General features: G+C 41.8%; 1 protein-coding gene across 3 annotated transcripts in view; it reads left to right on the plus strand.

The window, feature by feature from the left end:
• DAAM2 (dishevelled associated activator of morphogenesis 2) overlaps window positions 1-16966 on the plus strand; it is a gene marked incomplete at its 5' end in the record, with an annotated part of 119149 nt that overhangs the window by 71882 nt on the left and 30301 nt on the right. For 2 of the 3 annotated variants that reach the window (XM_084260972.1, XM_084260973.1), the window contains 5 exons: window positions 56-194; window positions 1625-1683; window positions 2090-2274; window positions 3199-3516; window positions 10396-10503. In XM_084260972.1, the coding sequence (XP_084117098.1) occupies window positions 56-194; window positions 1625-1683; window positions 2090-2274; window positions 3199-3516; window positions 10396-10503 (809 nt within the window). Of the gene's footprint in view, window positions 1-55; window positions 195-1624; window positions 1684-2089; window positions 2275-3198; window positions 3517-10395; window positions 10504-13837; window positions 13871-16966 lie in introns of all 3 variants that reach the window. The other variant, XM_084260974.1, reaches the window with a different exon arrangement.

The raw sequence follows: 16966 nt of genomic DNA on the forward strand, positions 1-16966 counted from the left end.
TGGGCACTTTGGGACAGAAACAGAAGCTCTCACAGGTTGGTCTTTTTCTATACAGACAAGAGGAATGGAGGAAATTTCCAACAGTGGCAGCTGTTGGACAGAATACTCCAACAAATTGTTCTTCAGGATGAACGAGGAGATGATCCAGATATAGCTCCATTGGAAAACTTCAATGTCAAAAATATCATAAAAATGTAAGCTGCATTATTATTGTTTATTTCTGCTATGCAAGTACAAATGTATGGTAAAAATGCAGGTGCTTAGGAAATGTCGTATCTGTGGAGTTTCTTATTTTAAATTACGGTTTCTTGTTATCTTGTTAGTCTTCTAAAAAGTTTCCTTCTAATGACATCTTAACCAGATGGTATTTTTTGGCAAAGTCCTTGCCTTTGGCTTCTAATTTCTATTAAATATTAAGCTGTTGGAAGAGCAGAAAAAGTACCCATGATACTATATCAAGGCTTCCTCATGTGCCTTTTTTCATTCAGAATGTTGATGAAAGCTTTCACTGATACTCAAAAAACCCCCAAAATTTGGTCATCTCTAGTTAGATCTCATTCCTAACTAATGAGCACATAGTGTAGAAAGATTTGGAATAGTGGAAAGCAGCCCCCACCTAGCACACAAAACCTTTTACTTCTTCATAAAATGTCTGCGTGGTCTCACCCACAGACTTGGATGAGGGCACTACCATTATTTTTCCTATAGGATGCATCATTTGAGAAGTCTAGCTACATAAGCTGGCTCTCATCTCAACTTCCCTGTTCCCAGTCCTTCTTTAGCCAAACTTTTGGAGTCTTCATCCCATCCATCTGCCTCTGCAGGTAATTCATGGCCCATTACCCTTCTGAATTATCCACTGAAAAGAGTATTTTATAGACCATAAGCCTTATATGAAATCAAATTCTCCCGTACTAAAAATCCTATAGTCCCTCCTGTTATAGGCATGAGCCAAAATCAAAACTGATTTATTATTATTGAAAAATACACTAGTGTTGATCTCTGTCTGTCTGTGTATCAGGCTTCATTGTAGACCTTGTGCCTGAATTTCCCTTTCTACTTTCATAGCCACTCCTCATTCTGCGTATCTAATCAATCCCCAGCATGCCCTGCATATTTTCTGTCAGTAATAGGAAATAGTTGTGCCAGTATGAGATATGACCATTGCCTTGTTACTGATATATACCCAATAGATAAGCATCCTCCCTCCTTGTATGAGAGAAAAAATAGAAGCACAGAAAATGGAAAAAAGTATTTCAGTCTCTTTTTGTATTAAAGGTGGGGGAGATTTGTAACCCACAGCAGCTATAACTGACTTCTCTTTTTCAAAGTAAGTGGACTTGGCACTTTGAGGGCATTACCCAAAGAAGATATCAGGATTTTTCCCCAGGCATTCCTTTATCCCTTTTCAGGACTTTGAACATCACGCTTGAGTCATCACATTTATATTAGCTGTTGGCTAAAGTAAGGATCGGGATCTGGAACCAGACTGACCATTGGCATGATTCTGTATAAAAGTGTAAATTCACCAGGTTGCTTTTGCTGATTGCTGTACATAAGGGCCAATTGCCTTTAAGCCTGGGTAGCTCAGAACAAGTTTAAATGATTTTAATTAATTTTTCAGGTTGGTGAACGAAAATGAAGTCAAACAGTGGAGGGACCAGGCAGAGAAGTTTCGAAAAGGTGAGTGTGTCCTCTGCGCTTGTGGAGGCAAAAGAGGAGGCAAGACTGACCCCTATTCAATCACAGATTAGCAGGTAGCAGAGCTGGGCACAACTTTTCCTTTCAACAAGCTCTGCTTTGTTCCATACAGTACATTTTGTCTCATGGTGATCAGTTTTTGTGGATGAGGCTTCCCCCCGTTCTCACACAAAGTGATTTTACAGTCCAAGTGAAACTTGGACATTGCTGTCTTGATCACTGAAGATCACTGTCAGGACAGTCAGGCTCTGTCTTCCTTTTCCTACTCTCATTATACATCCCCAGTTGAACTGACAGATTTGTCAGCTTGATTTCAGCATAACCCGTATCTCTTTGGGGACTGTTGATGAGCTTCATTTCATCAGCCCTGTTTGCCTGTTCTCCCTAGATCATGCCGAGCTGATGAGCAGGCTAGAGAAGAAAGAGCGGGAATGTGAGACAAAGACCCAAGAGAAAGATGAAATGATGAAGACACTGAACAAAATGAAGGACAAGCTGCAGAAGGAATCCTTGGAGCTGCGCCAGACCCGGGACCAGATGAATGACCTGGTGGCTCAACTTAATGAGTTCTCGGTATGAGACTGGGACTTATCCCGTCCTTGTTTAAAGCCTGCTAACTGGTGAATGATGAACAAAAGCACATTATACATGAAACATTTTCTATGGTCACTGTAAAGAGAGTTTGCCTACCCAGCTATAGAGAAGAATACTTAGAAGCTGCTCAGTTTTTAGTTGAGACCAAAATCCCCGAGCTGGTTATATAGAATGGTATAGAATTCCTTCTCCTCAACCACCTTCCTTGCAGGAGCTGCTGGGACACATGTGTCCTCCTCCAGCCATAATTTCTAGTGGCGAGTAGGGTGGTCCTGGCTGCTATTTCAGCAAAACAGAGAGAAATCTCCCAGATACAAAAGTAAATTTAGTGAAGAAACAGGATTCCTGTCATGATTCAAGAGTGTCTGTACTACCCAGGAGCTCTGCAGAAGTGACATTTGCAGCTGCTTTCTCCAGCTCGGTGCTGCTTCTGTCCCGGCAGTGTGCCTGAGCCTCAGTTCCCCAGCTGAAAAAGGCAAATTCATTCCCTCCTTCCCTCTCCAGCTTTGCATTACTGGGGCCTAATGACAGGTATTCAGTATTTCAAACCTAAGGTTTAAAATCCAGGAGTTCAAAAGTTCATAAGATTGAACTTTTCTCTTTTTTTCTTACATAAGGAGAAAATAATACATTTTGGCTTCTTTTACTAGCTTTCTGTTTTTCTGAGCCATTTATGGTTCCTTTTTTCAAGCTCTTCTCTACAACTTCAAGGGCTTGAAACTTTCTCTTAAATGAAAACTGAGATTCCTCCCTTTATTGCATGGCTTTGAGTGCAGGAGGCTTTAAAGAAAACATCAAATATTTTGAGACTTGTAATAAAATCGCATCAGCTGGCAACATGGAGTTATTGTGCCTTTTAAACTGTTTGCTTTCTTTTTTTTCTCTGTGTTTTTTATTTTCCAGCAAGGGGGCAGCATTTCCTTCCCACCCCCACCTCCACCCCCTCCAGGTGGCCCATTAGCTTTGTCCTCTTCTCACATGTCTGAGAACCTGCCACCGCTGCCACCTCCTCTGCCTTTCTCCAGCTGTCCCCCTCCTCCTGCTCCACCACCTCCTCCAGGAGGACCTCCTCCTCCACCAGGAGCACCACCTTTCTTCAGCATGGGGATGCCACCCCCTTCAACAACTACCTTCAGCAGCAGTGGCACCAGCTTGAAGAAGAAATCTATCCCACAGCCTTCACACCCACTGAAATCCTTCAATTGGGCTAAGCTGAGTGAGGTAAGAATTTGCAGTAGTCACGGCAATTAATTTATGTGATAAGTATAAATGGATGTTGATTAATGACATGAGAGAAGTGAATGATACTGTTGCTTTCCTTGGGCTGAGGTCAAAGTAGGAGTCAGTAACTAGAGCAAGGCTCCCCAGTTCTCCATAAGTGCTGTGTACCTCCTGTGATAACCAAGGTGCTGGTTAGATTAAGGTGCAGTAGATCTGGGCATGCTATCAGCTAAGTAAACCTGTAGTGGGACTGAACACACAAATCAGAGCTGGACATTTCAGGACTGGTGTACCAGAGCTGCCCTTGCTTATGTGTAAGGAGAGAGCATGGCCAGAGCCTGTGTCGGCAAAACATGGTGCGAGCCAGCTCCAAAACCAGCTTCCTCTACCCTGGCAGAAGCTATACTTATGGAGAGAAAGGTAGACTCATTGTCCTCACTCTTTCTTCATGCCCATGAGGAAAGCTGCCCTTCTTGCCTGGTTACAACTGTCTCTTGGTGGTAGCACTCCAAACTGGCAATGAAACAGAGGACTTGGATTCTTCCTGTTGCATATTTTCTTCTACCTTGGTTGTCTCTCCTTTCCCTCCACTTCTCTGCCTTCCTTCTCTCCCTCTTTTTCTCCCCCTCCCCTTCTCTTTAGGTCTTAATATTTTTTTTTAAACTGATTTAGAAAGAAAAAAAAGTGTCTGTGTTGAGTTTGGATGGCTGCCTAGAAACCCAGGTTCTCTTTTAGACTGAAACTCACCCAGGGCCCAACTCCGGCATTTGGAATGAGTGTCCAGGGACCTGTGGAATGCCACAAGAATTCTCTCTCCCCCTCACTCCTTTTCTTTAAAATAAAGTGAAGTGAAATATTTGCTGCACCGTCTGTGCTTGTCTGTCAAGGCCACATGGGGGGTGTGGGAGAGAATGTAAGGATAGGGATTTATTTTCCTTTGCAGAACATGGTACGTAGTGCTCTGAAGAACAGGAATAATAACTAATATATGTATGTATATGAATGTATATGAAAAAGAGGGTCACAGGTGTTTCTGTTTAGTGTACAGTAACTGTAGGCTTATCCTGCCCTCTGGTTAGGAGTGAAGGCAGCTGTGCTAATAAAATTGAAGACCTGGGTGGTGAGGTGGGTAAAAGATGCTATTTTGAGGAAGGCAGAGTAGTTGGGGAAAGGGGCGCAGGGGGTGGGGGCTTCATTTTGGGGTGTTTGTCAGTGTTAGTGTATTGACCTAGTAAGGTCTTTGCAAAACTTGTGGTGCAGTCACAGGTGGCTTGCCTTGTTATTTGGGCTGCACTTTGTTACTTAGTTAATTAAGTCCCCTGACTGCTGGTGGAGGTGATAAGTTTTGGCCATCTTCATCAGTTACCTGGGGTTCCCTGCTTCCGTACTAGGCACTCTCTTTCTGTACACGTGATTATGAATCCTCTGAATGCAAAGTCGGGGGTAGGTCAGACAGCCTCATCTTGCCTTTTGTTACCATCACTGCACTTCTGTGGTGTTCTCCTGAACTGCCACAGTAGCCATATAGGAGTGAAGGCAGACTCACAACAAGCTCACTGGCTGGGAGCAGCATAGCTGGAGCTTTGGAGCATTGGAAACGGAGGCCTGGAAGTGTGCACAGTATTACTGTGGTTTGTGATAGCGTTTCACTTCCAGTTCACATGGATACAGGTTTTCCCCACAAAAACGTTTTAAGGAAAACTGCACCTGACACCATCTATATCTTTTCCTTTTTTTTTTAAAGACTGGTCTAGTTAGCAAAGAGCACAGGCACGTCTGCACCATGTGACACAGCGAGGTGCAGTGACACAGCATTGGAAACAGAGCTGTACACAACATCACGGCTGCAGCCAGGTCAGAAGTTATTCAGCTCCTGGGTGTCTCTGTATACTGGTTTAGACCATCCTTCTTAAAGCCGTTAGTAGAGTTTCTCTCCTAAGCTTTCCTAAGTACTTGTAAAGATGATGGTAGGACTGAGGCAGCCCACATGAGAGCGAGCCCTGTTCTGGCCACGCAGCCTGACTCGAGGGAGTGAGACAAAGCCAGCAGAGCCTGAGAGGAGCGCAGGGGGGCTAGTCCAGAGGGATTTGTCTGTGCTACACTTTCTCAGTAGCAGGATCAAGGCTGTTCTCCAGGGCAATTCATATGACACCTTTTCTCCCAGTGCTGATGTTATGTTTGGAAGGAAAGGACTGAGCTGTTGGGTGTTAGGAGAATGATCAAATATATTCTAAGTCCTAGCAGTTGACAGTAACAGATTGTCCACAGTTCCCACGGGCACCACAAAAATGGTTTGAAAAAAAAGTTTGAAAAAAGTTTTGATGGGAGAGTATTCATGCTTCTAACGAGGAAACTCCAACTCCCCAATAATTTCCTTTGAGAATTAAATATTTTGTACAAGCTTTGATATGAGCTGGCCATCAGTGCAAAGCTATTTAGATACATGGATGGGCTGAGTTCCGGTGAAGCCATTCCACTCCACAGCTCCATTCATACAGCACTGTAGTATCATCTGTGAATTCCATTCATACTGGTGCCAAGGACCTCTGTTTTTTAAGAAAGAGATATTGCAATGTAACCACTGTAATGTCCTGGAAAGATTCCTTCCTTTGTTTCTGGACACCAAGTGGAGATCAGTAGTTTGGTCTCCCACTTTGAATTTTATACAACACCCAAGGTCAAACAGGGACCAGGCATTTATGGTCAGTCCAAATGATGGACTGGCTTCAAGCACACTGGAAGTATGGATTAATAAAATTGCCTCTTTAATAAATGTATTGATTTGAAGTTATCAGAGTAAATTGAGCCAACCTTCATCTGTGCTGCTGGAGAAGCAGCTTCCTGTTACGTGTCAGGCTGGTAATGACTCTAGTCCATAATCTGAAAGGGACTTTCTTTAGCCAGCCCTATGTATGACCAGGTAAAATAGTCTCAGAAGAAAGGTATTTGTTCTACATACCACATAGGATTAAAAAAAAAAAAAAAAGCCAAACCCTACCACCAAAATCAATCACATAAATAGAAAATGTTCATTTTGACACTATTTAAGAAAAAAAAATGTTTCTCTAATGTTATTGATGATTCCCATTTCTGAAACTTTCTTCCTAAAAGCAGCCTAGGGGTCATGGCTAACAATGATGCAGGATTCCTGCCAGAGATTCAAAATTAATGGAAAGATTTCTACAAAATCTCAGTGTGAAGCTACTCGTAATAGCCTCAGTGGTGCCTAGTACTACAGTGAGATAAAACAGCTGTCTCAATTAACAAACATGCCAGAAATACAGTTTTTGCTCAATGGATTTCTCTTGCACTGAGGAGAGGCTCTAACATCAAGAGAAATTTGAAAAATGCACTCTTTTCATATCACTTTTGCAGCATCATAATGTAACTATGAATTAAAATTTTAATTGTTCCACTTTTTGTAAATATTTAAAAATTTTGTTAACATTTGTAAAATATTAACGTAATAGGCAGGGTCACCTGCTCCAGTAATCACAGGACACTCATAGTTTCCATGATGTCCCTGGACCTGCAGGACAAATGGAAGACTTTCCCAGAAAGATCAAAGTTTTCACTTGTGCTGTGAGGTTATTGAGGCATGATGGACTTCGGTGGTTTGCAGTGTATCACTAATTCATCTTTCAGGGTAAATAAAACAATCTGTTAGATGTAGGAGAGGACAGCTTGATATGATTTACAGCTCCATGAAGTATTGTCACACTCTAATCTTGGTAGCTCTCTCAGCAAATAGGGTTTCATTACAAAGGCAGAACGGCATAACTGCAGCAGCTACAGCAAACAAATTGTTAAATACAACACAGCAAAAGGTCAATTTTAATGGATCTTGTCAATAGTTGTTCTGATAATAATATGCTTCGTGCCTAGTACGTGCTTCCATTTGGTAGAGGACAGTGGGAAACATAGTCAGGATTTGTTTCTCAAAGGGGGCCAAAACTTTGCAAAGCACAGGAAGCACATATCTTTGAAGACCTGTAGAATGAATAAATGAATCAATAATGGATGAGTGAATAAATAAATATGGAGAGAAAAGCATGTTACAGATAGTGACCTCTTTTTTTTTTTTTTTTAAGAAAAAGAAAAAGGGAAAGAAGAAATAAAGAATTTGTTTTAAAATTGTTATTTAGGGACCGTAAATCTTTTTTATTGTGCAGAGGGAATCATTTATCATAGCAACCCCATTATGCAAGTCTGTTTCTCTTACAACGGTCAGTCTCTCTGGCTGATGACAAGGAACTATCAGCCAGTTAATCCATAACTGAGTAGCAAGAGCTCAGTGTAAGAAATTATCTGACAGCAAAAGTTTCCAAGGGTGAAGCTTAGAGTAGAAATAGAAGGCGCAGTCCCATTGTAAGTGTTTTGTGTAACAAAGGTTGTTTATACCTCTGCCTGCCTTGTTTTGAGTTTGAATTAGCCCATTTGGTTTTTAAGTGCTAAAATTGGGTCACTTGGGTCAAAGTTCTGTTTGTGCACTCCATCATACTGGGTGCTGCATTGGAATTTGTCTTTCCACTACAAGTAGCGTACAAACCATCCTACCATCCTATACAGGACCAGATTCAACCTGGATCTTAAAATGAATCTAAATTGAAAAGAAAATATCTTTCACTTCCTTGGATTGTTTTTCTGGGAAAGTATGGATGACAGCTACTCTCTGCAATCCCTTTGTGAGTCTTGGTTTGGCCTGTTCTGACACCTCTGCAGTTCATTTGGACCAGTCTGTTTGGTAGCACACTTTCACTGTTCTTGCCATATGTGCGGAAACTTCACTGCTATGAGAGTTTTGCAGCTGGGCAGGTAGATGGGCAAGGCTCTCTTGAGTCACATCCATATGCTATATGCAGCATATAGCTTTTTGACATCCTCAGGGCTCTATCCCAATGATGACTAAAGACTGCTCCTGAAGTCATGTCCACTGGCTCCTGTCAAGAAATACTCTTCCATTTCAGTGTTTGATGAGACAATATGAAACAGTGAGGAACTTGGAGAACTGCTCTGATGCTGAAATGCATCCCTCAGGATTTATAATTCAAGGTTTATAAAGCCAGCCTGGAAATCGAATGAGAATGAACACTGCCTGCATGCTCTGGCTAAGATTGGCAGTAGTGTTCCAGGGTTAGGATGAAATGAAACTTAACTTGTTTCCTATTCCTTTGGCTGTGATGAGCCTCCCAAATCCATTTGCCACATTACAGTCAAAGGGTTGCAATGTTTTTCCTACTACTGAAAGAAGAGCCGCGCTGATCGCAAGGAATACTACGATGATATTGATGAGCCTGTTCAGGGATGGGTGCTGCTCCCATCTAGTATATGCTCTCACTGCAAATAGCACTGTAGACACCCCTCCTTGCCTGAAGGCACTCTCACAGGCTGCCTTTGGAGGGAGGGTGTTGGTTTTCCTCCAGGGTGTCTGCCCTGCCAGGAATTTCCTCCAGAACACTTCACACTTTTATTTCCTCCTCATTTCATCCTCCCATCAGGTGTTTTTCCTTGCTCCTTGAGTCTTGTGGCTTAGCACATTTCCCTCATTACTTTGATGACTGTGAATGGGAAGTAGAGCCTGTTCCTAATTAGTTCTGATAATGAAGTGTTAACACACTTTGCTGTGTAGGTACAGTCAGGTACTTCAGAGTTGGAGCCTGTGTGAGGGTTTCACTGCTGTTGCTTGCTGTTTCTGGCTTTCTCTGCATCAGTGTTCCACTGGCTCTTCACCTCCTGGGATTTGTTCAGGTCTCTTTACAATCCTTTCTGTCCATTTCCTTTTTTTTTTAATCAACACCTTCCTTATTTTTCCAGTTAATAAAGTACAATAAATGTAGACTTCATTAACTAAATTAACTGGAAGACAGCAGTGTCAGGTATGAAGAGCATGTTTCTTTTTTCTGAACGGTAATTGCCCAAAACTTGTCCCACACAATATTCACTTTTAGCAGTCAGTAGGAAGGAGAAGGTAGTTCAATCTTTGTCCTCTTTGCAAGGACATCTGTCCTGAGAATGTCAGCAGGAGATTCCAAGGCCTTCTCCCAGTTTAGGATGACTGCTGATCTACTAATTCATGTGCTACAAGAGCTTATTTGGTCCAGGGTTGGTGGACGGCAAAGTTGGAGGAGGAGTCTGTGCCTGTTTCCTTCCATGCTAATCATCTGCGAGACATCTAGGATCCCTTGACACTCAAAGTAATGTATAACGTGGGTTGTGACTATTTACAGTTAGTGTGGATGATCTCTTCAGAGATCTGGGTATAGTTTGTGTCTATCTGAGTCAAGAAAGAGCTCATGTAGACAGGGGCTGTCATGTAATAGGAAACAATTAGGCATCAAAAGCTCAGAGCCTTAAAAGTAAAATAAAATCTTAAACTACTTTTACAGGCAGGCTGAATGGAAACCACACACCCTTTTGGGGTTTACAAAAGAACCTGGCCAAATTTGCAGAAGGGAATATGTGTCTGGCGTTTGTCATGCATCAGTGCCCTTCCTAAGCTTTTTCCTCATGATAGTAACGCTTCTTTCAGCATGACCACAATGGCTGTCTTAGACAGATGGCCACTCTCGAAAGGAAATGTACTGTGGGCTCTTGGATATAGCTTGAGATGTCGTCTGCTAGTCTTGGAATTTGCCCTTTCATCAGAGGCTTGCTGTGATGAAAAATACAAAATGTTCAGTATGTTTAAAAAACCCCAAAGAAACACAACACACTTTTTTTCTCCTTTGACTCTTAAAACAAAGTGTGCCCTCTGAAATGGCAGCAGTAATACATAGGAATATGGACAGTGAGCAGGAGAGAACAATCTGTCCAATAGGGATTTGATGTTCTTAACTAGAAGCTTTTGCTATCACATTAAAATATAATCTTTTCTTTCAGGAGAGGATCCACGGCACAATCTGGAATGAGATTGATGATTTAAAAGCATTCAAGGTGCTGGATCTAGAAGATTTTGAAAAGATGTTCTCCGCGTACCAGAGACATCAGGTAGGGGTGAACTCTTCCACGCTTGTCTTCCTTGAATTTCTTGAGAAGGAAAGAACACGTGACAGAGATCTGGGCCCTTGTCTACCTGCAGTCAGGCTACATTTTTTGCTGCTCTGCCACTGTTCAAAAAATCACAAGACCAAAAGAAGTAGGAGGGACTTACAGGGCAGAGTATAGTCTTCTGTTATTGACATACTTCATGCTAATGGTCACCTCTCAGAGACAACAGCTCCCAACAGGTAAATCTCTGTTTGATCTCAGAAGCCAATGCCTTCCAAAAGCTCCTGAGCACTATATTCATGCTTGATACCCATCTTTCTATTTCTCCCATTTATCTAGAGAAAAAGTCTGCACTTGCCTGAGTACTGAGCAAGGTGACTGAATTAGCTGTCTTTCACATTGTCTATTTTTTCTTAAACAGCCAACTGACCCAACTGGCTAGGTGACAGAAACCATCTGTATTACGGATTCTAACACAAACAGCATACTTTTTAAATAGCCATTTATTAGAATGTCTTTTTTCCACTCCTCTTTTTCTTGGAAAGCAGAACACCTTCAATCTGTCTATCTCTGCTGAACAAGATTTAGCAGGAGAGGGATTGTACTTGCACTCCCTGAACTCCCCCAGCTTTCCTTTGCTTTTGGAATATGTTTGGAGAAATTCAGTCTTTTCTACTCTGCAGAACTGGATTGTTGCTCCAAAGTTTTAGGAAAAGACAGACATGATTGCTACAAACACCCTTTATGATTAAGCCTTACGGTTGTGACTAGTTCATTGTCATTCTGATTACCTTTTTCAGTACCTTAAAATTAACAAAAAAAAATCCTTGTTTTTGGAGTCTCCATCTGTTCCCTTCTGTCTCTCATTTTTCTATCTAATCCAATAAACATAATGAATAACTCATCTGATTTACTAGCTCACAGCCACCTGCCTAAGTATCCCAACTTGAAGTGTGAAGAATGTGATGTTACCTGTTACAGGATGATATTTTATTTCTCATTCTGCTCCTGCAAATTTTGGTGTTTCAGTGAGTCCCTCTCTCTTTATGTGAATCTCATTCCCTGAAACAAGAACTTAGTTCATAGAGGGTGTCATGGTTTAACACCAGCCAGTAACTCAACCCCATGCAGCCACTCACTCCCCACACAGCAGGATGAGGGAGAGAAACAGATAAAAAGTAAAAGTGAGAGAACTTGTAGGTTGAGATACAGGCAGTTTAATAGGTAAAGCAAAAGCTGTGTATGCAAGCAAAGCAAAACCAGTAACTCATTCCCTACTTCTGACAGGTAGGCAGGTGTTCACCCAGAAAATCAAGGCTCTATCACACATAGCAGTTACTTGGGAAGACAAACACCATCACCACACACACACACACCACCCCTTTCCCTCTTCTTCCCCTAGCTTTATATGCTGAACATGACACCATATGGTATGGAATATCCCTTTGGTCATTTGGGGTCAGCTGCCCCAGCTGTGTCCCCTCCCCAGTTCTTGTGCACCCTGAGCCCACTCACAGGTGGGGTGAGAGGCAGAGACCCCTGCTCTGTGTAAGCACTGCTCAACAGTAATAAAAACATCCTTGTGTTACCAACACTATTTTCAGCACACATCCCAAATATGGCCCCACACCAGCTACTGTGAGGAAAATTAACTCTGTCCCAGCTAAAATCAGCACAGAGGGAAAGAAAGGCACATGGAACCTCAGTGTTGTTACAAGACTGGGTTTAGGGCCTTTGCCAACAGCTTAGCTCTGGTGGTGAGCTCCCAGTTGCCTTATGCCAGACACGTATCTTGCACGTGGATAGCACCAAGGTGCCATTCCTGTGTTTCAGGTGCCTGCACTGCAGCTTCCTCACTAGAAATGCAAAGCCTTGCTTCCTTTGGGCCTCAAAGCCAAAGCTGTCCTCTTCCGACGACTCCCTGTTAGAATCATAATATTTATGACTACCTTACCAACCACTGAAAAGCAGCCTGGCCTGTTCCACCGTAAACTAACCTGACCCTTACCCCTGCCCACTGGAATGGAGCCATTGCCACAGAGTGACTTCTGTGGGTCTCAGAACAGTTCTCTCTTATCCTCATTAAATTCACTGTATGACAGTGGCTCCAGACATGAGAGTATCACTTATATAGTCATATTTTTGTGTAGTTAGGTGCATTGCTGCCCTTCCTGCTTTTGTTGAAGGTTTTTCCCCTTAATTATTATGTTGTTTTTACTTTATGTGATACATTTTCATCCATACTTCAGTGCGAACTGTATTCCAATCAGCAAGTCTTCATCAGTTTTCTTCTTCTTTTAAAGACCAGGCAACCAAAATTGCTTTTGAATCAAAATCTGATGAGAACTTTTCCAGTTGATTCATACTTAGTCTTTTTCTCCTCTTATTTTTGGAAATACTATGCTCTGGCCAAGTATGTGTTTACCCTGGGTTTGTGACTTTTAAACTTCATCCAAATGTCTGTAAAGAAAAATGTCAATGCAAAGCCCCGCACTTGTGCATCTGAAATGCTGAATGAGTACAGATAAAGATATTTCTTTCTTTGCTGTTATTAACATGATCTTCATATTTTTCCAGTTTCATTTACATTAAATGGCTTTTCTTTCTTCTTCATTTTTTTAATGACAAAGGGTCTGTTCTCCTCTCTCAAGCCCAATGTATTGGTTTTGGTGGCTATGAGGGAAAGCAGAATTGTCCAGGATACAGAATGTTGGACCAAGAATTCTTACGCTTGTCTTTTGACTTTGCTCCAATCATACTGTGTAATATTGACCTTTTGATTCAATATATCTGGTGTTTTCCTGGAGTATGGAATATATTGTGAAATAGCGGGTGTCTGTCACCCAGTAGGGCTGTAAAGCTGCTTTGGTTGTTACAGGGTGCTTTCAAAACACTTGGCTCTAAGTTGTTAAAGGGTATAATGTACCATTGAAACAAATTGTTACCAGTAATGGCAAACTGTGCTGGTGCATCAGGAGAGGAGAACTGACCCACAAGTTTTAACCCTGGCAGTTCTTTCAGTAAGGTTCCAGACTAGATTTGTAAAGGTATTTAAGCATTATCGTACCTAATGTTCCAAGACCTAAGAGATTTATGCTTTGGAGACTTAATTTATGCTTTTCAGAAAAGACCCAACATCTGCTGGTTTAAAATATGCAAAAAAATGCTGAAATACCTTTAAACCATCTGGGCCAGTATTACTTGCTAAGCATTTTATTCTCTTGGAAAACAGTGTGTGTCTAAATTCAGCTGCCTTGTTAAACTTGATATCTTTCTCTGTGGCTAATTTTTGGCATGTTTCCTTCTCTGTTATTTGTGGCTGCTGCCTGCATAGGATCTGCTAACTAACCCCTCCTCCTGTAAGCAGGTGAGTATCATTCTCTGCCTCCTGAGCCTCTTGCAGTGTGTGGGAGGGTGAAGTTCTACACTATGCTGTTATGGAGTCATGACTTGTCTCATGCTACTCTTGCATATGTCCTTGCACCTCTGCATTCTGGGTGGGGAAGGTAGTAGAAAGAATTCCTTTAGTTGTATTAGCTCTGTGGTAGGAAGTAGTTCCTGTTCTTTCATTTGTCTATAATCTCACTGTGGTTTCTGCTGGTATCTGTAGTCCCCTTTTTGATGGCCCTGAGGAAAAGGACCAGGGACAAAGTAGAATGTCAAGTCTTCCTTAACCAAACTAATAGCCTCTCTAGTGGAAAACAAAAGGGGGTCTAAGGGAGTCTTCACTTCCACTGTCCCCATCTGTCATCCGTGTGCTCTGGACAGTTCTGAAGTCTCCAGATATATTAACTCGTCACAGACTTTCTGATAAAGATGACCCTTCTTTATGTAGAACCAGAAGATGCTTTGGTTAGGCAGAACAATTTGTGCCAGCTGAGGAGCAGAAGGTTTAGACTGGAGAAAAGCTTACTTCATTTCAGACTGCTGAAACCTTCAGAAATTTCAGAAAAAGACTGAAATGGTGTATAAATGAAGTAGATATATTGGAGTGCCCACATGCCATCAAAGTGGGTACCTCTCAATTTATTCATCATCTTAAGCAAAATTCTTGGCAACACTTTTAGGAAGAGCAGTGCCCTCAGAAAAGGGTTGTTTAGATGTCATCACAAGTGTCTCTGGTGGCTTCAGAAGGGAATAGTCCTCACCATGAGAGCTCAGAGAATTGTATTTGGAAAGACCAATCAGACCCTCTACCACTGGATGAGGCTAATACATGACTCTGGGCCATTTACTAGTTTTTGTCATGGCAGCACATACCATGAAACAGGCCAATATGGTAGAAATAATATTGACAATTATTGCAACCTAGGATGCTGCCATGGTGTCAGACCACGAATTCTCCACCTAACCAAAATCGAACTGTATTTGAAACAGGGCACCAATATGATGGAAACATTCCACATGTCTAGTTATCACAGCACTGAAATTTTAGTTGTTTTTTGAATTTTCAATTAAAATCTGAAATGCTTTTTGAGCCACATAATGTTACTCCAGATGCAAACTTGTTGAAGAGTGACGAGATAAAACTCAGGGATCCTGTCTGTCAAGTTTGCGACTTTAGCTATTCTTGGTTTGTGTACTTGATCTATCTCACAAAAGCTGGTCGCTACTGCCCTCTTGCTCCTCTTTTTCTATGTCTAAGAAAATGCAGATAGTCTATATGCAATCTGTTTTCCTTCAGCTAAGCTTGCAATCTGGCTTCAGTAAAACCTGAGGCTTCATCTGCTTTTGCTTACACACAACTCCAAGTATCTATAAATATCTCTCTCTCCTCCGTATGAGTTGCAGATAATATATTTTTAGACGAGACTGGCCCACTCCTTATGACCAAGGAGTAGGCCATGTCTGAATAGTTCAAGTTATTCATATATGTTGAACCTTGTGGGTTGGGGAATTGGGAATGGAATGGAGACTATTATACCAATTCCTGTTGCCTTCTAAACTCCCACCCCCCACACAGCCAAACCCCGAAACAAATTGGGCGTTCTTCCTTGGGATGGGTGCTGGTTAACACTGACCATGTGTACTTGTCTGCAAGCATTAGCTACTGAGAAACAGTAAAGCTTTTAAACCAGGAGCACAGACCAACATGTACCTTTCTTATCTTCAGCACCTGCCTCTCTCCCCATTCCCCTGTCTTCCTCCCCACAAACTGAAGGAACTCAGGAAAACTTTAACAGCTGTACATGCCAGATTATTCTGGGGGTGCCCTGATTTTTGGTATTGTTAGTTAATCTCTCAGAAATAATAAATTTGCCCAGTGCCCAATTTTTCCTTTTTTTGGAAACACTATTTGATGTATCAAGTAACATTGCAACCTTTTTCTGCCAAAAAATTGGTACATCCAGCAGGACTATTGTGTGAATATTTTCAGCTGGTGCATTGTACCTGCTTATAAATGACATTAGCATTGGTAGTGGCTCACTGCAGCACATTTGGATTGTCCAGGAGCAACACAGGCTTATTGTAGTTGATCATACCAAGAACTCAACTGACAACAGTATGACTCTGATTTATGTTGAACTCTCAAATATTTGGACATCAAACTATCTTGGAGTGGATTATTCATGCTGACGTAAGCCAGCCCTGAGCTGTATCAACTTGAGTCCTGGGCGTGAATTCTGGGAAGCACCACCATGCCTGCTGTTATATCCTAATAAAGAAGTTACATTGCTAATTTGATGGGTGCGTTCAAAGCTAGATTATACTGGTAAATCTCACAATCTCAAGGCATGACAACATGAGCACCATAGAAAGGCGTTTTTAAAGTCTGCAACAGCAGTTAGCTGGAAAAATAAAAACTGTCCTATTTCCAACTTCCCCCCACTCTGTTGGTAACTAGAGAGCTGTTATTCAGGATAACACTTTTTATCATTAACCCTCTTCCCTTTAAGGAATGATGTTAAATGGTATTCAAAGTACCTACAGAAAGCCAATCTCTGGAAGTGAAAAAAGTCCCATGGCTCTGGTATTTAGGCAGGGCAAGGAGACAAGCACCTGGATGATCACACTCTTTGCAAATAGTTTCTCTCTGTATGCTGTGACAAACGTTTTGGATGGGTACTTTTCTTTTTGACACACACCCCCCACCCCCCCCCCGGGTGATGAGCTTGGCAATGGGGATATACAGAGAACTTTGAAAAAGGGTGGTTTCTGTACAATTACAGGTATTGATTAATTTTAAAAAGAGAGGCTAGTTCAGATGTAGATATTGACCACTCAGTAAGATGTATTTAGCATAATAAATAGCATCTTGCCCTTCTCTTTAGATCTCTTGTATAATAGGGATTGGACTGGTCTAGTGGCAACCTTAAGAGATGATAGAAGCTCCTGATTGGGCTGCAGCTTTTCAAGGATCCTGTGTAAGCCCTGCAGGAGGCATCTGCTGAAAGATATGCTGTAACAGCAGTGGGCATTACCATAATGTGCCTGGTTTCCCTGTCACACCAGTTTTGCACAA

This window comes from Gallinula chloropus (genome assembly GCF_964237585.1).
Source record: "Gallinula chloropus genome assembly, chromosome: 3".
In the NCBI taxonomy this organism is placed as follows: domain Eukaryota; kingdom Metazoa; phylum Chordata; class Aves; order Gruiformes; family Rallidae; genus Gallinula; species Gallinula chloropus.